Genomic DNA, 23,116 nt, shown 5'->3' with positions numbered 1-23,116 from the left:
TTAGGCTGTGTACTTCAGTGGAATATTGTAATTCTATAGCTAGATCTGCTCTGTAAGTCAAACTCCCAGTACTTTCGATAGCTTTTGGATGAGACCCATATTGCATAGGGACAGAAACAGCACATAACTATACCAAACGAAAAGCAAAGCTATAATTTCCCTCCCTCCTTCTTCTTTTATTTTATTTGATTGTAAACTTATTATGACTGGATCATATTCTTACATCAGTTTGAAAGTCAGCCCTCTTTTCAATTAATATTTTAGAGTAAGTCACCATTGAGAAAATTCTTCTCTTGATCACTGTTACAGTGGAAGGATTCATTCTGCTTTGGGCTTACTAAAACACAATCATCCATTAAAAAGTTACTTGGTTTTGAATTAAGTTACACAGCTCAGGCAGATTCAATAGGTTTATTATGGGCAAAGAGAACACATATTGAAGAGTTTGTTGAAATTAAAAACAGACTTCCAGATGAAAATCAATTAACTTTTAATGGTTAAAAAGCTGTTTTGAATAGTTTCAAAAGAACGCGAGACATATCTTAAAAATTAGAATGAATGTGCATTTTTAGGTGGCTAGTGCTTTCTGTACTGTAACAATAGCTTAAAAATGGCATTTCAAAAACCATAACCACAGAATGCGAGACTGCTTCATATCAAGGCTATTGGCGCACTGTTTGCTGAGAGAGAGAAAAGTTTACAAAAGACATTGATAGAGCTTTATGTTCTTCTATGGCAAATCTGATATAACTTCGTTGACATATTGTATGCTGAACGTGGAGACAAAGATTTAACTGCAGTAGGCTTGCTTGGCCTCAGAGTGGGCAATTGCTTACAGCTGAAAACAAGTTTTAAAAATAATCCCAAGCACTGTGTTTGTGGTACCGGAATTGACACATCAGGATTTTTTCCATAAAAAAGCTTCATCAGAAAGAACTTGAGCCAGTTTTGTGTTGAAAGGCTGATAGAAATCTCGTAGAATTTCCTTTGTGATAGGTAACATGGGGCCCAAATTGCGATCTTCAGGCCTCCTAGTGTTTGATGCAGGACTTTTGGTAATTAGAGCTTCTTCTTTTTCACTTAGAGCACCTGTAGTAAAATTAAGAAAAAGAAAAAGATAACCACAAAATATGCTTGTATAGCTTTCTGTTATGCATTTCCTGAAACATTTCTAAGTTAAGTGACATGAGATGTATAAACGTGGCTTTTGGACATTATAGCTTGTTGTCTGAACAGGAAGCATGGCTTCTTGGCAGTGCCTGAAGCACACACCACCCCTTTTATTAGGACCAAACTATACATGGCATGAAATGTTTGCACGCATTTACTATACAAGATTTTGGTTTTTAAATTGTTGTTCTTTTGTTCTTTTCAGCTGGTAGGGATAAACAGCCCCATGGAATGTAGAGAGGAAGCTTAGCCTTTTCTGTACATGCACCAAAAATCCCCCATCCGCAACTGCTATTGATGCCAATGGAAACTTCTCTGCTAGGGCTAATATAGCAGCTTTGGAAAGAATGTATATGAAGAAGAAGAGCTCTCTGCTGGATCAGGCCAAAGGCACATCTAGTCCTGTGCCCTGTTCTCACAGTAGCAAACCAGATGCTTGTGGAAACCCTAGAAGCAAGACTTGAGCACAACAGCACTCTTCCTACTTGTGATTCCCGGAAACTGGTATTCAGAAGCATGCTGTCTCCAACAGTGGAGATAGAACATTGTCATCATGGCTAGTAGCCACTGATAGCCTTGTGCTCCTTGAAGTTGTCATTAAGGACCTTTTTCAGTGCGACTCCATTATGTGAGGAAAGGGTTACCGTATTTTTTGTCCCATAGGACGCTCCGTCCCATAGGACGCACCTGGGTTTTTTGGGGGGGAAATAAAGGGAAAATTTTTTTCCCTTTATTTCCCCCCCAAAAGCAGGTCAGGGAAACAGAACCAGGTCAAGGAACAGTGGGATGGCGGCGCTGCGCCTCCCTGCTGTCCCCCGAGCTTGTGGGGCTGGCCGATGTCTGCCTGGCGCGAGGGGCGCTCTGCTTCAGGGAGCCCCTCGCGCCAGGCGGCAGGCTGCTATCCGCAGCGTGGGGAGCCCTGCGGGGAACTCCTGCAAGGCTCCCCACGCTGCGGATGTCTGCCTGGCACGGGGGGCGCTCTGCTTCAGGGCGCCCCTCGCGCTGGGCGGGAGGCTGCTATCCGCAGCGTGGGGAGCCCTGCGGGGAACTCCTGCAGGGCTCCAACACACTGCGGATGTCTGCCTGGCACGGGGGGCGCTCTGCTTCAGGGCGCCCCTCGCGCTGGGCGGGAGGCTGCTATCCGCAGCGTGGGGAGCCCTGCGGGGAACTCCTGCAGGGCTCCAACACACTGCGGATGTCTGCCCGGCGCGGGGGGCGCTCTGCTTCAGGGCGCCCCTCGCGCTGGGCGGCAGGCTGCTATCCGCAGCCTAGACATCCCTGCGGGACCTCCCGCAGGGCTGCCTAGGCTGCGGATGTCTTCCTGAAGCCTGGAGAGCGAGGGGGTCGGTGCGCACCGACCCCTCTCGCTCTCCAATCTTCAGCAAAAGCCTGCATTCGCCCCATAGGACGCACCCAGATTTCCCTTTCATTTTTGGAGGGGGAAAAGTGCGTCCTATAGGGCGAAAAATACGGTAATTCTCCCCTTCTCTTGCACAATGGCTCTGGTTATGTTCACTGACATTCCCACTCTTTAAGGAAGGGAATTCATGCATATTGAATGCTTGCATGCATTTAACCTCAGATCATTGTTTGCCCCATAGGAGCGTGAGCTTGAGATGCAGAAATAGGGGTTCTAGCCATTTTGTCCTACTCAAGAGTACCCCCCTTGAAAAGAATGAATATAATTAACTTTGGGCCTTTATTTTCAGTGAGTCTACTGTGAATAGAACTTAGCTGGATACAACCCTAGGTATGTTAGTTCAGAGGGACCATGTGAAAACATGAAGAGTGTGACTCCTGTTCCACTTGCAAGCCATTCTAAGTAAATATGTGTTCTTTTATTTCTTTACACAATGTAAAAAAAAAAATTCCCTGCTGGTGCTGGATCGTTCTAGCTCAACACCCTAATTCCCACATATTAATACAAGTTTAATGCAACTGTTCTACTCCAGGTTATGTTCTGTAGTATTTAGACAGTTTTTAAATACTTAAAAGTTAACTGCATTTAAAACATAATATGATTCCATCCCCCATGTATCACTTAAATCATTTTGCATCGTAAGCAGCATGAATTGTTCATCTATTTTTAAAATGTCTAAACCAACCTTCATCCAAACAGAATAAATCCTTATGGCTGATTGTTTTCTCGGAACAATTTAGCATAAAATAATCATGAATGTACATTCTTTCTCCTTTTTTCTTAAAAGTTATCCTCTTATGATGGAGCTCCTGATGTCAGGAAGCATTTATGTCACTCATGCATAGAGGTCCAGCACACCCTCATGCAAAAATGATAGCAATTCACTTTTGAAATATATTACATGCTGCAACCTTTTGATGATCTAAAGCAGAGGTAGGCCACCTTGACATCTGGGTGGAGCTGAATACAAGCCCAGGAATCAGCTCCACTTGGGAGCAGTTCCCAGCAGGACTTGCATTGGTGCCATTTAAACAAAAAACACCAAACCCAAGTCCCATTTGTAGGGGAACAATTGGAACCACACTCAAATGCTCCCGATTGTTCCTTTGCAGTTGCAGCTTTCCCTTACCCACAGATGGCAGCAGGTGGACACGGCAAAAGAAAAAATGGCCTCATGGGCCAAATTAGAATCCCTGGTGGGCCTAATTTAGCCTGTGGACCACGGTTCCCCATGCCTGATTCCCAAACCTGACCTAAAGGCTGCTATTTAGCATAGCAGCACATGTTGATCAGTTTCCACATAGAAATGGTTCACTGAAGGCCATTTTTGATATAGATAATCACTAAATTGCTCCATGTGGAGGGGGGGAGTGTGCAGCCATAACTTGATGCAACTGCACTACTTCATAAGTCTGTACATCTGCCAGTTCTTCCAATGAACATGCAACATTCTTAAATGCAATATTCTTATACTATCTGTATAGGAAAGCATGTGGCAAGTGACCCAAAGGTAACATGAACCTGTGGATTAAAATTAAATTTAAAATAGCATACCTCTTGGTTAAAGAATGGCTAAATTTAAGCAACTTGTTTTTCTTTAAATTTGAATATATGTGATCTAACTACAGAGCAATTACCAGGGACTGTCTGAGAGCAGATTTAGGAAGGGGGCTGAAGCAGATCCTTAGAAAAACAGGGCAATTTCATTAAATGTGCTTTAATCAGAAAGGTCAGAAAATTTCCTACCTAAATCCAGAAACTGGAACACCATGTGCATAGTAAACTTAACGTTGGATGCATGATCCTCCAAGCGGAGAACTAGTATTTGATCTTTATTAAAAACTGTCAGCCAGTCCAAGAGAAAAACAACATACAGACCAACCTGGAGCCTTACCTAAAAGAATGAAAAACAAAATAAATTATTGTTTTAAGAAAACACTCCAAATGAATTGGCCATGGCAGACAACAATAAGTGAGATTATGCAAGGCATAGTTTTATTGCAGGAATGTGACATACTCGTGGGTCACCATATTTGCTATAGCAGAGGACTCCCATTCCTGAAATTAGACTTTGGAAGGCTAACTTCTTACCTCCGCCTCTGCACCCATATTAGGCTTGAAAAACAGCAAGAAAATCATTTTTAAAGCCTAAATGGAGATGGGGAGAAAGTGAGTGTGCATGTGTTGTGCATACTTGCAGGGATCATGCGTACAGCTGCAGCACTTCCATTGTACCCACAACAGTTTACCTGGTTTGCAAATGTGCCCACGGACCCAGAAAAGTTGGCAACCCTGGCATACATGCATCAGGAAAGCCCAGAGGGGAGATGATAGTTCTCCCTCAGCTGTTATGCTGCCCTCCGATACGGGAGGCAGCATGCAGCCACCATGGCAAACAGCCATTGGATTTGTCTAATCCCCTTTGAAAGCCAAGCTGGTGACCATGACCATATCTTGTGGCAGCAAATTTTTTATCTTAAGTATGCATTGTGTGAAGAAGTACTTCTGACTTTACAACATTCAGCTTCATTGGATAATCTCCTGTTCTAGACCAGTGTTATGAGAAAAGTAGAAAAATGCCCCCGTCTTCATTTTCACTGTGCTATGCATAATTCTATACACCTCTATCATGTTCCCCTTTACTTCCCTTTCCCTCCAGACTAAAAAGACCCAAATGCTGTAAAGGGTCCTCACAGCGGAGAAAGGGGATAATAGTACATGAAAGCACCCATTAATGCTCTAGCTGGGTGCTCACCTGATGGAATGCTCCCTTCTTACCAAAGATAAACAGTTAAATCCCCAATTTAGAAGAAGATCCAGCCTTTTGTCTTCTATGTGGATGGATTTATTTTTAAGCAGAAAGACTTTGTCATATGAACCACCAGGTTCAAACACAAGTTTATGAAGATAGTGGTTTTTTCTGGTGTTTTCCCCTAACTCTGTAATATATTTGTTACATATTCTAATATGTGATAATACCAGCTTCATGAAATTCTATTGTCTAAGAATCATATCAAGTGAGAACTGAAATGTACGTACGGGCATGGCATTGTTAATGGTGTTGTTGTACACACAGGCTCTCAGGGAGTAATCTGCCAGGCAATTTTCAAAGAGCTGCAATGATTCAGCCACTTTTTCATGGAAGTCTTCTACAGATTTGTTAGCACTTGCAAAGTAAAGATAATCAGAATACAATCTGTAAATGAAATAACACAGGAACAATTGAAGCACAATTGCAGCTAAGCCATCCCTCATCATCATCATAGTAATAAACCAATAGCTATTGTCCAGGCAAGAAAAGAAAGAGTGCTATTTGTATAGTAAGGCTGTGCTTTAATTTCTTGTTTATTCCAGCAGAAGTCTCACAGCTCCATTCCAAAGAAAATTAAACTGAAATGCCAGGCTGATCCAAGTTGCCTATCTGGCAAAGGAATCCTACAAGTACCTCACCTTAGTGGAGCATACTTCCCAGCATCTTCCCACCATCTCTTCGGTCATGCCAGGGGTGTCAGATGAGAACAAATATTATAGGAACAAGATCTAATAATACTATTACTTGTCTTCTTTTTGCTAACTTACCATTTTTATCTCTCAAACTAGCCATATGAACCACACGATTCAGATCTTACCCCATATTGCTCCTTGCAGACTATATTCCTTGCTGCTCTTATTCATTCTTGTTTGCTACCACTTTTATATTGATTATCGAAGTCGCATGGCCACTCTCATTAGTTTTGCTTATTTATTAGTCACTCCTTTCTTCGATTCCCCATCTTCAGTTATCTTACTCTCAAGCCTCCCTCACCTCCAAATACCCTTCCTTCAGGGTCTTCTTTTCCAGTCCAGTGTCCACCGAACACTCTTTTTCAGCCACCTCTCCTCTGGTCTCACTATCTGTTGATTCCCTCCTGCTGTGGCCCCTTCCCTGACCTGTGCCTGCTACACAAAGTCACACTCATCCCTAGGAACCACCTTGACCTTGGAATTTTGATACACTTTACTTCAGCCCACTGTCACCTTTTGTTTTAAAAGATGTTTTAAGGTAAAACACCTGCTAGCAGCTTCAAGCTTGTTTACTTTGAAAGATATCCCCCCTTCCTTTCATGTGACGAATAAAAACTCTATTGATTTTCATGAGAAGGAGGAAAAGAGAGTGCAGCAGAGATGTCAGAACAGCCAGAGGTGGGAAAGGAGGGTCTCACTAACTGCTGTGTCTCTGTGTGGTATGTTATATCAACAGAGCCATGTACGAATGGGAAGCTCTGTCTGTAGGTGTAATGAAAACAAACAGAAAAGTGTGCCACTCCCAGCTTATATTTCACTTACAATACGGACGTGCTGAATATTTGGCCGTGCTTAATATTTTGCTGCCTTAGGCAGCCGCCTGTTTTACTGTGCATGAAATAGTTGGCTGTGAAACTGGAAGATATGAGAAAAACAGGAAGGATGGAGCCAGCCGATTCATTAAATGCGGCACTTTGAAACATAAACAATTTTCCCCCACTTTCCCTGCAGAAATGTGTGTGTAGAAGAAGGTTACTCACTAAAAGCACATTATCAAAAGAAATCGAGAAAGGTGAAGTTTGCAATTTCTGCCTTGAGTAACATCAGTGCTAGCTAATAGCGCTTGCTATCTAGGTTAGACAGGCGAGAAGGTGGCCAAGAAAGTGAGCCAAAAGGATGGCTGGCATATGCAGCTCATTTAGATGGCTCTTTCTTGCCAACACCATTTAATCACATTCTCTAGATCCAAGGTGGGGAACCTGTGGCCATCCAGATGTTGGTGGGCTACCAATCATGCTGTCTGGGGCTGATGGGAGTTGTGGTCTAACAAGATCTGGAGGACTGCAGTTTCTCTATGCTTGCTCAAGATGGTAGGAAACTTAAACAGATAAAAATAAACAACATGATCATACATATCCATTCCAAAATAGAATGTGAGTATGAAATTCTGTCTCAGAATTAAAATCTAATCTTATAGGAGGGCGGCAGCTTTCTGTACTTACATAACCATGAAGTTACCCCCTAGAGCTTAGGATCAAGAAATAAGAATTGCAACTAAGCTAGTCACAATTGTGATAGAGTGGAAATCACTTTAACGTCTGGGATAATCTGGACATATGGCAACCCGTGCTGGGAGTGTCATTTAAAAATAGCTCAAAAGCTTCAAAAAAAATGGGGGGGGGGCTTAACAACTTTCCTGTCCGGGTTTTCACTTTCTGAAATATGGCAACCCTGCATTTGATTACTATTATGCAATTTACACCCATAACAGCTAATATTTTGCTTGATACCAAGGAATATTCCTCAAAAAACTGGGGATCTGTCATTCATTTTGATTATAATCAACTTCAAATATGTTTCTCTCTGTGTGCTTTCTGTTGTTATCACTTGTCTGAATATTAGCAGAACCATGCCCAGCACAGTATGCTCTGTCAATGGTCTATCAGTTATACTTTTTTAAAACAAAAACAATTCACTAAAATGTATATCTTAAAAGACCAATCAGATTCTTATAACCAATTTTCCCATTACAGGAAACTCATGCCTGTATCTTGGTTAAGTACAATGACCTTTAGAGTCTTATCTCCTTCTCCAAACCCTTTAACTGAAACCAATCTGCTTTCTGATGACCTTTTCCTGAATAGTCTGTTTATGTATGTGTGTCACAACAGAATCCTATATATGTTTACTCAAAATTAAGCCTCAGAGATCAGTGGAACATACTCCCAGGTAAGTATGGATTAAGATTGCAGCCTTAGTTTCTCTTGGTAGAACATTTCTCCAAAGAGGGAATGAAATTGATTTTCCCAAGAGTTGTTAGAGATACATATGTTCATGTTTGTATGTCCAGATAAAATATGGTTTATGCACAAGCCTTGAGCTCTCAAAACTCCCCTCCCTCTGCATGGCCAAGAGGGGGACTTTGCTGAACTAGGGAACCTGGTTCACATTGACTATGGTTTATTGAAGCAGTACAGCTTGAGAAACCAAGGTTACAACTTCCTATGTTTTTGAGACGTACCATTATTAGAGTTATACCACAGTCCCTGCCTCAGAGAAAAGGAGGTTAAAACTGTTAGCTAACTAAAGGGTTGATTAAAATGAAAAGCTTAGGAAGTCCTTCTCCCAGATGCAGGGGAGAAGAGATGGCTGAAGCACACCCTACACAGTTTAGTGATTAAACTATGGTACAGCAAGGGGACTTCATGTAGACAGAGATTCTCATACAGTGGTGCCTCGCAAGACGAAATTAATCCGTTCCGCAAGTCTCTTCGTCTTGCAGTTTTTTCGTCTTGCGAAGCACGGCTATTAGCGGCTTAGCGGCTATTAGCGGCTTAGCGGCTATTAACGGCTTAGCGGCTTAGCGGCTATTAACGGCTTAGCGGTTTAACGGCTTTAAGAAAAAGGAAACAAACTCGCAAGAACTCGCAAGACATTTCGTCTTGCGAAGCAAGCCCATAGGGAAATTCGTCTTGCGGAAAACTCTTTCGTCTTGCGAGGTACCACTGTATTCTAATGAAATCTGTATAAGTTGTAGGATATTTCCTTATTTATTTATTTTGCTTTGTGGGACATCTTTATAAAAACCAAATATTTGCTGATGAGGATTTCAGCTGCTCTTGCTACTTATGGCTCACTTGATGCTGCTACCGACTGCCATAATCTATCACAATTAAGTGTAGGTGCACATGACTGCCTCTTCATCAGAAAAGATTGCAGAGGAAATGGAACCTAGCATAAAAAGTGGAACCATTTCTTTCAAGCACAGTTCCATATTTCAATTCTATCAGCATAAATACTTGGTTCTTGATGTGTTCCCTATGTTAACAACTTTGCAGAAGCTGTTTAATGATAGCAAAAATGAAAGGCTGAACCAGGCTTTAAATAAATGTTCACGGGTGGTCACATGGGCCTGCAGCTCTCAACGGTGTGACTGTTCCTCTTCCCTCTGTGTTGTCATGGTACAGAAATGTGTTTTTCCACAACTAAGGAAACATGCAGCTACATGGTAGCTGCCTGCTTGTCTCTCTAATGCCAGAAGGAAAAGAGAAGGAAAACAAAGGCATTGGAAAGGAAAAGTGAGTGAGCAGGCATGCCATAACACAACAGTCACATGAAGTGCTAGGGCAGCAGAAGAGCAACTGCAAGTGCAGCTGCCATAGTGTTCTGTTGCATTTCTAAGTTTAAACTATTAAATAAATTGCTGTATGAATCCCCTTGTTCGTGCAGATTCTAGGAAAGGAAAATATGTGCACTGCAGCTACTGCTGGAATATTAAGGGGAATAGCAGTGGCGTAGCGTGGGGGGTGCAGGGGGGCCGGCCGCACCGGGCGCAACATCTGGGGGTTAGGGTTAGGGGGCGCAAATCCACTGGTTAGGGGGCGCAAATCCACGGGTTAGGGGGCGCAAATTACTTGCCTTGCCCCGGGTGCTGACAACCCACGCTACGCCACTGGGGAATAGTACCAATGAGGAATATCGAGGCATTACCACAACCATGGCCATTGTATTCTCTTCCAGTACCCAAGATAACACAGATTCTCTATTGGCCAAATACTAGTATCTCTGAAGATATTTTACAGCTGAGCTACGTAATTATAGAATTCCATGGCTCAAAATGACTGGAAGTCAATTAGTTTACAGGGGGAAGCTATGCTGTATATCAGTGTACAATTTTTCTAGACATAAAACACATATTTAACTCCAGTCCAGTTTAGGACTCTTAGTTTTTCTTTCTCCATCCCTACAGCATTCCTCTAAAGAAAACCCCAAAACAATTAAATAAATAGTGACAATAATATTGCAACTCATTACCAAACTTGGAGAGACCTGGTTCAAACAAAGACATTGGATTCTTATCTCATTATACATGACTTAGCCATTTTTCACCCTCTCACCCCTTGCCTTTTCCTGTAAGACCTATTGCAGTCGTTAAGAGTCGTCAACAGGCTCATCTCAGCTATCTGCCAATCTACCATTCCCACCACCCTTCTGAGTAATACCCCTCCCCACCTTCTCTCTCTATATAGAAGGATCTGGCAACTTCTGTTTCAGTGTATCTGAAGAAGTGTGCATGCACACGAAAGCTCATACCAAGAACTAACTTAGTTGGTCTTTAAGGTGCTACTGGAAGGAATTTTTTTATAATAATATTGGTGTAACCTCCCTTAGGTTAGGATAAAACCAGCATGTGGGTCTTTACTCTATCCATCAAATATTTACATTATGGCAAGGCACAGTTATGCTACTTGGCTGTCAGGACTAAAGAATTTACAATTCAGCAGTACATATAGGGTTAGATTTATCCCGTGGTGAGAGAAAAAGCACAATCTATTGTAATGGAAACTGTATCCATTACAAGTGGACAAAATTGGTATCTCCCAAGTTAAGGGGGTATATTACGATATGAGACAGACACTAAAGCAACAGCTGGTGAATATTAGAGTCATATTGCAGAGCATTTCCAGATCATTTACAGAAGAAAGCCACTTCATCCAGCTCTCTTGCATACAATTACCATCTGTTAACATTCAGAGGCCACAAAATATATTTATCAAGTCAACAGTGCACTGTCTGCCATGCAGGGGGCCATGAGGTGACTTGGGCAATGGGGAGCACTACTGTTGACAGCTCTTATTCTATGTAGTGCTGTTGATGAGAATAGAATTCTAATAAGGAAAACATTCACATCAGGCAGTAGTGTGTTTTCCCTATGACTATCTTTCAAAAAAGAAAAAAAATTAAAAGCCAATTTACATTCTAATATTTGATTTTTATATATGTGGCCATGATGCAGGAAATGCTGATGGCACTGGAAACTGATTTACCACCTTTTCTCCCATTTTGTAAAAATGACTGATCTGGAAAGAGGCAGAGCCTATGGACACAAATCAAATGAGACAAGGCAAATAGTCTATGAGCCTGATCAGATTTTACTTCCTCCCCTACTTCCCACTGTACCTCCTTTTCACAGGGGGAAATGAATGAACCATACGTTCATCCATTTATTTGAATATGGCATGACTAAAACTTCTTGGAAGGAATTTAATGTCACAATGGGCCAGTTTAAGATTTACATCTTCCCTTGTATCAGGAAAAGAACATGTGATCTTGCATGAATCCACAGCTCTCCCTAAGTATAAGCTGATCAGAAACAGCATATGAACGGAACCTTTAAATAGGGATAAAAGTTATCATTTCCCTACAAAAATAATCTCATTCCTAAATTCCACAAGTTACTATTTTCAACCAGTGGTGCAAGTAATTATAGCCTCTTTAATAGTTTTATACCCCGACCCCCCTTCTCTTTAGATGCTAATGTGTATTACTTCACAAATGTGGTAAGCTAGCCCTCCTATATATAGAGTCTCTCTTGTTCAGTCTGCTGAGTTTGACCTTCCAGCTCTGTTCTAACCAGCACCACTGTGTTAGAGATGAACAAAAATCCCCATGTTCCACTTGAAAATCATTTGAGTTTTCCAAGCATTTCCACTGAGAACATTTTATTTTCAAGCACTCGCAAAAGCCTTCGAGCTTTTGTGAATGCTTGAAAATAAAATGTTCACAAAAATCCAATGTGCCCACTGAACTCAATGCAGGCATCATGCCTCCATTAGTTTTAATAGACAGATTGAAACCTGTTGTGTACCCCAAAATGGCTGATGAGGGACAAAAAGTGATAACAGCTGGGAGCAGCTCCTGCTTGAAATCCTGGAGAGCTGTTATCAGTCGCTGTCAACAAGACTGAGCTAGATGGATCAGTGGTCTGATATGTTAATGTTTCAACAGGCAGATATAAACCTGCGGCATTCTCTCAAACACCTGGCAGGGGGGCAACAAGCAATGCACTATCTAAGAAACTTTAGGACTATTCCTTGGAAACTGAAGCCAGCACATTAAAGCCTTGGGGAAGAGGGGAACAGAACTGATGCAGGAGACTTGCTCAAGTCACCTTAGAGAAAAGTGTATCTTTGCAGCAGCAGAATAAGCTTCTGATCCTGCAACTGTAGTATTCTCATTGCACAAAAGGAAGCAACAGTGAGTGATATTGCAGTGGTAGGGAAGCTTGCTTGTTTCTTTTTAAATACAAAAAGGGGAGATATGTGCCATGAGGCTAGAAAGGAGGAGCACATAGACTTGTGGGAGACAACTATGTGCTCCCTTGCACCACTTTTTCTTTTCAAGGATTACACAAATGCCTGTATAGCATTGTGGTAGGAATGGAGAAGACATGGAAATAATAGCTGACAGAACCAAGAAAAAGAACAACCACCACAAATACAAATACACCTTAGAGTTGGGGGTCCCAAAGTATGGTCCATAAACTTCACCCAGATGGTCTGTGGATTTGTAGTTGAAGATGACATATTCATCACATTAAATATAAGTATTGATTTTTGAATTGTACTTTTATTGCTTCTTTTGTTTCACATTTTGCATTTTATTATATTAGGATCTGAATCCTATGGCATTCAAACTGCAATACAATGAAGTACAATATATGAGAAAAAAGAGCAATAAAAATAAAATTAAGAATCATATAGCATCTAGCACAGCACATTTCAATTGCTACAACAGGCAGAAAAAATAATTAAGTGATCCACCAAGACCCTGGGCAATCTTCAAGGGGTCCATGGGGTAGAGTGTGGACAGTTTGGAAACCACTGCCTTCGTGTGCATAAGCTCACATCAAAAGATGTGGCTGAGTATTGCAGATGATATTTTCCTTTACTATCCTTGCCTGGGGCCTGCAGAGCAACATATATTGCTTTCCAATATATGTTGCTAGCCTCTGCCTAAAATATACACAAAAGAAGAAAAGAACTGAGCATGCTTTTAGTAAACTGAGGAAACAAATATTTCCAGAAAACAAATGTTATCACTTCAAGCTAGAAATAAGCAATACTTTGACCAAAAACCATTGGAATAACAGGTGGGGTTTGGGACCTGAATTTCAGCTGTCCTGCATTCCTCAGATGTCCAAAGTTCTTTATAGTTTCACCTCTTTCTGCTGTAACAGTAAAAGGATGAAAGTCATGGAATCCACTCCTAATAATGATTTTTTTTTTTTAATATTTTTATTGGGTTTTCACATTTTATATAGACAAAGACAAAAAACACATAACACCAAAACAAACATAAAAGACAACAAACATGCATAATTCCCAAAAATCTTATTTTCTAACCCTGGTCCTTGACTTCCCCCCATCCCCTCCCTTGCATCCCTATTCCCAAATTTATGTCAGCAAGTTAACATTTCTTTCCATCTTAGTATTAATCCTTTTATAAAAACAGAAATAAATTTTCCCTAAGTTGGACCCCAATTCTCTTCCCTCGATTCTCATTTTTTCTTGACTAATTTTCTTATTAACTAAACCCCCTGGTCTTGAGTGTTGTTTCAATTTAAATACTTCCCTCCCTCCCATCCCCGCTTTGCGTCCTTTCCCAAAACATGTCCAAAATAACAGTTTTTAGCCTGGATTCCGCACATCCGAGGCTCTCAAATCCCTTTCAGTCCCTCTCCGCCAGTTTTGTTGGTGGCCCTTTTTGTCGGTCATCAGATCTCGAAAGATTTCTTTAGCGGTCAATCCAGTCAGTCCATAGTCTCTTCCCATATTTAAAGACAACTGCTGAAAAATTTCCACAAGGCCTAAGTCTTGATGATAGTCAAAATCAAAGTCTATGTGGAGGCCCCATTTGTACTTCTTTATTTCAAATTCCTGAATTTTATAAACTCCCAGGGCCTCCACTTTCGTCTTCTGTGTCTTTCGTAGGCTTAAAATGGATTTAATCCAGTAGTCTCCTTGCTTGTGTTCTCCAGATGTCGGCTTCTGGTTTGTATTTTCCCACATAGCTTGTTCTCTTTCTTGTTGTGTCTTTTCCTCTTCTTTGTTTGTTATTTCAAATTCAGCTGTGGGTTCCTTCTCACTCTGGTCCTCATCACATTCAGCAGAACTACTTATTTCCAAATTCAAGGTCAGCAATTGTTCAGTCATAACTGTAGTCTGCTCCTGTAAGGTTCCCACCAGTGCAAACATCCTTTCGATTTCTCTCAGTATCTTTCCACCCACAGCCATTGTAATTCCACAGAATTCCCCCTAGAGGGAATCTGGTTACTTAATAGTCTTTTCTCCAACAATCCTCTGTCCTGTTATTGTTTCTTTGTTTCCCCCACTTTGGATTCAATTGTAGCTCCTTTTAATCCGGAGAGGTCTTAAGTAACAATTTTTCCACTATTAACAGTCCATTTGACAGCATTGACAGCTGTCAAATTCTGCTCCTCTGTACAGGCTCCAAAGCAGGTCGCTCCCGGGCCCGGGAGGGAGGGTTGTTTACCACAAAACGAAGGCTCTTCCAACACTCCACTCTCCTGCTCAAATTCACCTTTCCAAATCTTGGAAGTTACTGTCTCTTTGAAACTCACCCTTTACCGGGTAGGCACTCCAGCTTAGCTCATAAATCGTTGCTCTGGATCTTCTGCAAGGGGGGGGGTGGGGACTTCCTTTTAGCACACCCCCCGGTCGTCTCTAATTCAAAAGGTAGAATTTTTAAAGTTCGGTTCCAAATTACTCACGGGTTCTTTTTTTTTTCAGTCCAAATTTCAAGGAAGGAAGTCAGCGCTCTCCAGTTATGGCTCGCGGCTTCTCTCAGCGGCGGTAGTAGACGACTCTCAGTGCCGCGCCGTCCCCCGTATCCCCTTTCGCGGATCAGGGGGGGCGTTTAAGGCACCCGCCGAGTCTTCAGTCCGCAGGCATCCGCGCCTGCGGTTTTTAAGGGTCCCCGTGTCGCCGGCACGGCAAAGACCCATCCACCGCTGAGCCGATTCCCTCCGGAGCTCGGAGGGAATCCGCCATTTCCAGATCGCGCCAACCCGGAAGTCCTCCACGCCTAATAATGATTTATATACTCAGAGGAATGGTTGTTTGAAATTTAAAGCTTTGTTCTGATTTATCCCAAACTAATTATAAAAAGCAGACCTCAGCACTAGTGGGCCTTGCCAGGATGTAAGAGCTCCAAATGCCAATGCCAAGCCTGGATGTGGTGACCTTAATATAATATTACTATTATCTGTCATTTTACATATGATGAGACGTCTTTTGAATATAGTTAATGAGACCTGAGCTTAATCATATCATCAAGGCTTTTTTACTTAAATCCTTAGGAAAAGACGGTGCTATATAGTTCCATAAAACTGTCTATACCAGTTGCCATGGGCTCTTTCAGGAGGAAGAGCAGGACAGAAATGTTACGAATAAATAATAAGAGAATACCATGTGACTGTTGAAATATATCACTTTACCATTTTAAAAAGGTGAGAATTGGACCATGCAATACAAGGCAAACAAATCCTTATATCTCACCAAAAACAGGGATATTAAGAAGCCGGTGGAATCCTGTGAAGAGGGTTAAAATATTTATTCCCATATTACTGCTAAGGAATACATGTCAGCAAAGGCTGAAGAACTGTGTTTCCTTTTCTTTCACTACAACTTGGAGTGGACTCTTGACCAAGGTACACACTACCTTGTGCAGGGGAGGAAAACCTGTTGACCTTTATTTCCATGCCTTATAGCAGATGGGATACATTTGCCTTTTTCACACTGAAATTGCCCTAAGCAACTGGGATCTCCACACAGTTCCCGGTTTCCATAGTTACCTGCATCTCTGCTAATGTCAACAAGATGAAAGATTATCTGTTATGGGAGTTTTACTTGTTCAATTTTACAACTCATATCAGTTCAGATTGCATACTGTATTAACTCTTTCCCAGATCATGCACAAGAATTAAAGGTATTCAAAGTTTTTCCAATATATAGAAATGAGGGTTGAAAATGTGATTAATTCATTCAGAATGGGAAGTCAAAGCTACCAGAGACTGTAATTCACCTTATTCTGAACACTAAGCAAAACAAGGAACATTCGTCCTTTGGTCCAGAGCCACATGCCAGTGGTGGGTGTGGCTACTCCACCCTCTCGCATGCACTCACACATCTTCCTAAGGTAAGCTAAGTGAATTAGCTGACAGGGAAAGGGAGGTGCCCCCCTCATCAAATGATCAATCTGATAAATAGTGAGGGGGGCAATTTGCATCAGGGCTGGGTGGAGAGGTTCAAACCTCTCTGCCCTCTGTCGTACCATGTCTACTTTAAATTTTCTTTTCTCTATTGCTGTTACCAATGTTGTTGAAGTCTTGGGGGATTGCATCAGGCTACTGGGCTAGAGCTTCCTAAAGAATCCATTTCTACACTAAAAACACTATAGCTTTCCAGATTGTATTAGTCATATTAAAAACAAGTTTTTTAAAACAATGGATTCAATGAGGTGGTACGAGTGTTTATGGAGTCGAGTTGCAGGTGAGTTATGCTGCTCTCAACTTACCAATTTTGGGGGCAGCTGTCAACTATCCATGAGAACAAATAAAAAGAATAAAATACATTTCTTTGATACTATGTAAATATTGCTTGCTAACCTTTCAACAGGATCCCTAAGCATAACAATCAGCTTTGCATTTGGCTGGAAGGCATGGATGAAGTCCTGTATTAAGAATGGAGGCTCCCCTTCTGTACTGTTGTCATAGAAGAAAATCCAAGCGTTGTTGTCCCACATTGTCGAAGCACTCGCCTCTCCTAGGAATGACAAAAAGCTGCAGATCAGGGTCACTCTAGATGACTGGCTCATTCTGAGCACTGTTGTAAATGCACTGCAGGACCAGAACATTAAATGAAATATGCTAGGTCACTTCCTATTCTTGGCTATGGCAGCCAAAAATGCACTTCTTAATAGTTGAGGGAGTTGGGTATGTCTTGGGCGGAGACTGAAAGGAAATACAATTGAGATCCCTGCATTGTATTGGATGATCCTTGGGATCCCTTCCAACTCTACAATCATTTGATCTTCAAATATCTGAAGGGCTACCACATGGAAGAGGGGGCAAGCTTATTTTCCACTGTTCCTGAGGGTAGGGCCCAAGCCAGTGGATTCAAATTACAAGAAAGCTGATTCTGACTAATCATTAGGAAGAACTTTCTGACAGTAAGAGCTATTCAATAGTGGAACAGACAACTTGAAAGGTAATGAAAGGTCTTTCAAAGGAGGTTTTTAAACAAAGGTTGGATGGCCTTCTGTCACAGATTCTTTAGCTAATATTTCTGCATTTCAGGGGGTTAGATTAGATAACCCCTTGACTTCCCATCCAACTCAGAAATTCCATGATTCTATTGTTTCATCATCTCTCTCCCCCACCCCATAGGACCACAACACGAATTAATGTTTGTGAGGAGGAATCTATATTTAACCCATGATGAATTAAATGCTGCTGCATTTATATATCAAATGAGAACAGCACATTCCAAAATATACCAATTTTTCATAGACGCTAAAAGCATACAACATATGATGAAACTGCCTACTTTCATTAAAAATGGCTCTTTAATGTCCTTAGCCAGAGATTAATGGGAAAAAATCATGTTGTGCTTTCATAAACCATTCTGGTAAATTTATCATAATAAGGATCAAAAATAAATAAACCCTGTCTAAAATGCCTGGAGCTGCAAGGGTAATGTCTTGTGTAGGGCTTCTGAAACCTCCATGGCTTCATCTGGCAATATAATTACAACCCAATAAAGATTTGATTCAGAGATGTTTTTGATTGTAAAATTACTTTCCCTGGTAAAGTTAGAGGGATGTTTATAGTTTTAATTATATCTCTCCTTTTTAATCATTTGACGTTTAATAATGTGGCTCCCTAAGAAAATCTCAGATTTTCATATTTCCTATAGATGGATTCTTGACTAAATTATATTTTTAACAAGGTAATAAAAAAAGTTCATTATAATGAGCATATTAATTCAGATGATTTCCTGTAAACTTTATTAAGAAGAGGCCATGTAAACATTTTTCTTAACAAAATGTTCAGCTCCTTGCAAAGGCAATTGCTCAAAAAAAGTACATTAGCCGTTTGAATTAGCATTCTTTCCCTTACAAGAGACCGATAAAATAAAAAATGTAGCTTGTATGTGTCCTTGATAATAAAAGTCCAGAAAGAGCACTTGAGGCACAATATTTGTTTATAGAAAGAGCAGTGAACCTGCTCATATCACAACAAAATAATGAGGCCTAATAGCTTCTTGATTTAAAAAGTCAGGATATGTCAATAATGTCATAATAACTTTCGTAGGTCACAACAGCTTAGACTTTCCCCAGTCTCAGTAGACAATTGAATAAGTTGGTCCCTTGAAGGAAATCCAACCTATCCCATCTCTTATGCCTAGCAAATGTTTATTGTCACTATATTTGGTTCCTTTATGTAACTAAACAGCAGCACAGCAAGCAGAAATTACAGGTGGAGGTTCCTATTAACACCACATCTCCATCCCATGAAAAGTTTTATTTCCTAAAGTTTCCCAAGGCATTTGTGGAGTCTGAGCAGACTTTGTTTCCGACCTGCTGATGCCACACTTGCAACTATCCTGCGCTGTCTTCCAAAAAAACAAAGTGCTGTTGCTGAATTAGGGTGACCAGATGCAAAAGAGGAATCCTGTGCCTTTAGCATTGTGTAGAAACAGATATTTCAGCAGGTATAGCTTCTCATGCAAACTACACCACCTGAAATTGCCTCTCCTACCTTGCCTCTCCTTAAAGGTGCAAGGACTCTGTCCTCTTTGGCATCTGGTCAACCCTGCACTGAATGGATCCTAAGGGAAACAATAGAGCTAAAGTCCCATATACGTTATCTCATATATTCTTCCATACCCATCAAGTTAATCAGATTACTTATTTGCTTCATATGATGTCATTTGCTGTGGTTAAATCAGTAGGACGTAGTGATGGAATGCATCTAGATTTCACTAGCAAGTGAAGGTATTTTTTATCCACAAAGTTTTTGCCCGATTCTGCATGTTTGTATTTCTTTGTAGTTATTTTTTATTTTAGATGGACAGGATGTTGCATTGAACACTATATTGTTGCCAAGGTGCTATAAAGTGTTATAAATAACTAAATAATATTAATGCATTTTTAAACAGCCTCTATTTACACTGAAAACAAGGTGCAAAATTAAAGATTTATAATGCTCTTCTTTTCAGACAGATGTTTGCTCAACTTTTCATTACTAGTTGAAGGCACACTTTCATGATGCTGTAAAGCTTGCATTACCCTTTTGCCAACAGAAGTTGTTCCAATAAAATGCCTTATCCACATTTTTGCTATCGTATACTTAGCTTACATTGCTAAGATACAGAGGAGATCAGTGAACTCTTATCTTAGTACAGATAACTACCGATGTTATTAAAGCAAGTCTCATACCAGCAACATAAACCCCTATAAGCAGTAGTTTCTGTACCAATAATTATCTTGTTGAAGTCTTTTGCAGTGTCCCCCTGCAACACACTCTGAATCTGATGAGCAGCCAAGTCAAACAAGTCCAGGTAATCTTCCACTGGGTAGCGATCATGAAATCCATCCCTCAGACGAATTATCCCTGAAAGCAAAAATAAATAAATAAAGTGAGCCTGGAATCTACAGTGGTACAGTAGAGATGTTTACTGCTCTGCCTTTTGGACTATTTGGTGGAAGACCCTGTTCAAATAGCATAATCATAAATAGGATACGATAGTTATTCAATTATACTGATGGTTCAACAAGGAAGTAACATGAATAACTATTTTCTTGCATGGTAGCTGCAGCAGGAATACTGCTTGCATAGAAACAGAGCTCTCAAATAACACCTGGTATTGAATTAGTGGACACATAACATTTGGGAATTTCTTTTAATGAAGTCAAAAGAACCAGGACAGAGACAAAATGGCAATATAGCAAACTGGATTTGATGTGATGTGGTTAAGTACCTTCAAAAGAACTTATTTTCTCCAAATTATAAACTACTGCTGTGAAATGTTCTGAAATTTAAAGAACTGATTTACTCTCAAGTATATCAATCTCATTTTGTTTTTCAACTTACTTTATAAAACACTATATTCTATTATTTTTTCAAGTTCTTTTTTATTGTAAAATTAAGAGTAATAAAACATGTCCAAAACTCTAAATAAGGATATGATAAAAAGAGTCAGAATGGTTGCATGATTAATTTCTACATAATCTATTCCATGTAGCAAGTTCTTTGTAGTCTACATGTACATGAACATGAATAAATTGTTCTTATTTTTTCTTTAAGCCACCTTGAGTTCCTGTCAGGGGAAAAGGCAGCACTATAAATAAATATATAATTACAGTTATACATATGTGTGCATAAATACGGACATTGATAATTGTGTATTTATTTCACATAAGTGTAAATACTATTTACATCCTGGCCACATAGTAACAGAAGCCACCTTGGTGCTTGCTAGGGAAGCTCTTAGTGACAAATCTAAATGGTGTAACCTTATGAAGAAGACCACAGGATGACATTAAATAAGGAAGTGCTAATTAGCATGGTCCAGGGGTCCTTTACCTTTAACCTTTGTATTATAGAACCGGCCCAGTAAGCCAGAAGCAGACAGAGCACAAGGAAGGTCCAATAAAATATTTTATTGGAAGATGCTTATAAAAGGAATCTCTTTCTCTTTCTAGATTATGGTTGTTTCATTAGGCAGAAAAGTGCATGAGAACCATGAGTCAAAGAAAGTCTGCCTAGTATCTTCTATACTAAAGCACAGTCTGCCACTGTAGAAATGAATGAATAAGGAGATATTAATAGGTCAGAGCAAACTACAAAGACTTCAGAGCAAAGAACCGGGAAATGCAACCAAGAGAATTATGTAGAAGGCCCAGAGGATTCTGGTTTTAACCAGGTATTTATTATCATGCCAGTATTTGTGAAGCTGCTCCAAAATATCTAGGTCCTGGCACATCTAGGCCTGATGGTGAATAGACTGGAGGCTGCTATAAAGATGTAGACTGGGTCCTGGAGTCAGGCAAGGAAGTGAGTACCTGATTCATATCGAGCAGGCTGCAAACTTCACACTGCTCCTGTACATAAGCATGGTATGGCCTGCATGCTTTGAATTAGTTTTTCATGGCCTCCTTCTTTTTGGATGCTGCTGGAGCAATAGCCCAAAGGACCTTATTTGTGCTGTGCCAGGCACAGTAGTCATAAAGGCTTCTTGCTTTTAGTGTATAGCAGTGATGATATATACCTCAAAAGGCCTTGGAGGTCTCTGGACAGATAAAACAAGGCATGGCATGGTGGGCAACCCAAGCTGTATCAAGACACATCATTGCATTAGAATTTAGTAGCTCCTCCCAATTTTTATAGTGTGCTCTGCCCTGTCAGAACTCCAAATCCATAGCTAAATGCCAAATATTTGCAAAATATGGAAGCAAGCCTACTTATAATATAACTTGGAATTCTGGAGGAAAGTGTATTTTTTGCTATTATGTTAATGAGTTTCATGTTCTTATTTTGTGTATTTATGTTGTAAGCCACCCTGTGATCTTCAGATGCAGGGTGGTATATAACTTTAATGAGGAAGAAGAAGCAGAAGAAGTCTGGTTTGTGGGTATCCTTCCATACTGTTACATGTAACTTGTTAGCATGCCTGTGTTCCACTCAGAGTGGCATACATAGTCTTCTTGGCCAGATGGCAAGCCCAGAGTTTCTCAACTTTGGAGATGTACCTGCCTGGTCCTTTCAAATAATTCTAAAACAGTTGTTGTTTGCATTTGGCCTCAGAACATGGAATTTTATTTGAAATAAATTCAAAAGTTGTTTTATTGGGCCAAGTATAGAACTCGTATAAGAGACAAACCACAAAGAATAGGCTTGAAAGAACACTGCATACCAATTAAAATCCCTCTGAAATTAGTTCAGCTCAATTTTATTGAGTTTGTTGCTTCAACTGCCTTAGTAGAGGAAGCCAGTTGTACCAATTTAGTCCATTTCAACTAGATTGACTTCACTCATACTTGAAGGCATTATCGAATATAATCTGAAAAGCAGTGGTTTCCTATTCAAACCAATTTGCAAACAGAAGAAGCTCTGTTGTGTATTCGTTCTAAGGCTTTGTCTGAAGCAGGGGGAGGGCGTGCACAACTGAACTTATCCCCTGTGTGGTATAAACCTCAGCCTACTAGGCCATCTATATCACTAATCATAAGCCAAAACACTGGTGTTAAAATCCATAGAGGCTAAACTGTTCCCTTGTGTCTTGAGACATACTGAGCAGAACCAGACTGAAGTGACTACAACCAGGCTTGGCAGGGAGGGAGCTCAGTTTTCAATAATAAAAAAATAATGAAAACATATTTTCTACTGCTTTGATATTTGAAGATTTGAATCCTTGCAACTCTTGCAAGCAAATAAAAATAAATCTGTTTCCTGAACTAAAAATCCTAGGAAACCCGTCAGCAGAAGGGCAGCAGGGTCAGTGTCAACATTCATCGGCAGAAGCCCAAGGATTCCAGGTGCTGACGCTGGTCCTGCTTTCAGATAATCATTGTAATTGCTTCCAACCCTCACTCCTGCCAAACTGGCACTCAAGCAAGGTAGATATTAGAAACTGTTGTCACTATGTCCTTGAATGA

At 40.5% G+C, this 23,116-nt stretch overlaps 1 protein-coding gene across 3 annotated transcripts in view; it reads right to left on the bottom strand.

Annotated features, from left to right (window-relative positions):
* Positions 1 to 473: 473 nt before the first annotated feature.
* CHST15 (carbohydrate sulfotransferase 15) overlaps positions 474 to 23,116 on the bottom strand; it is a 76,946-nt gene continuing 54,303 nt past the window's right edge. For all 3 annotated transcript variants that reach the window (XM_083506177.1, XM_083506179.1, XM_083506178.1), the window contains exons 4-8: positions 19,935 to 20,072; positions 17,064 to 17,220; positions 5,630 to 5,786; positions 4,337 to 4,484; positions 474 to 1,089 (exon numbers count right to left, since the gene is read on the bottom strand). In XM_083506177.1, the coding sequence (XP_083362303.1) occupies positions 899 to 1,089; positions 4,337 to 4,484; positions 5,630 to 5,786; positions 17,064 to 17,220; positions 19,935 to 20,072 (791 nt within the window). In that variant the 3' untranslated portion in view covers positions 474 to 898. The remainder of the gene's footprint in view (positions 1,090 to 4,336; positions 4,485 to 5,629; positions 5,787 to 17,063; positions 17,221 to 19,934; positions 20,073 to 23,116) is intronic.

Source organism: Podarcis liolepis (assembly GCF_965112155.1).
Source record: "Podarcis liolepis genome assembly, chromosome: 5".
Classification (NCBI taxonomy): Eukaryota; Metazoa; Chordata; class Lepidosauria; order Squamata; family Lacertidae; genus Podarcis; species Podarcis liolepis.
Note: the sequence above shows the minus strand (reverse complement) of the source record. Positions and strands in the feature narration are given on the sequence as shown.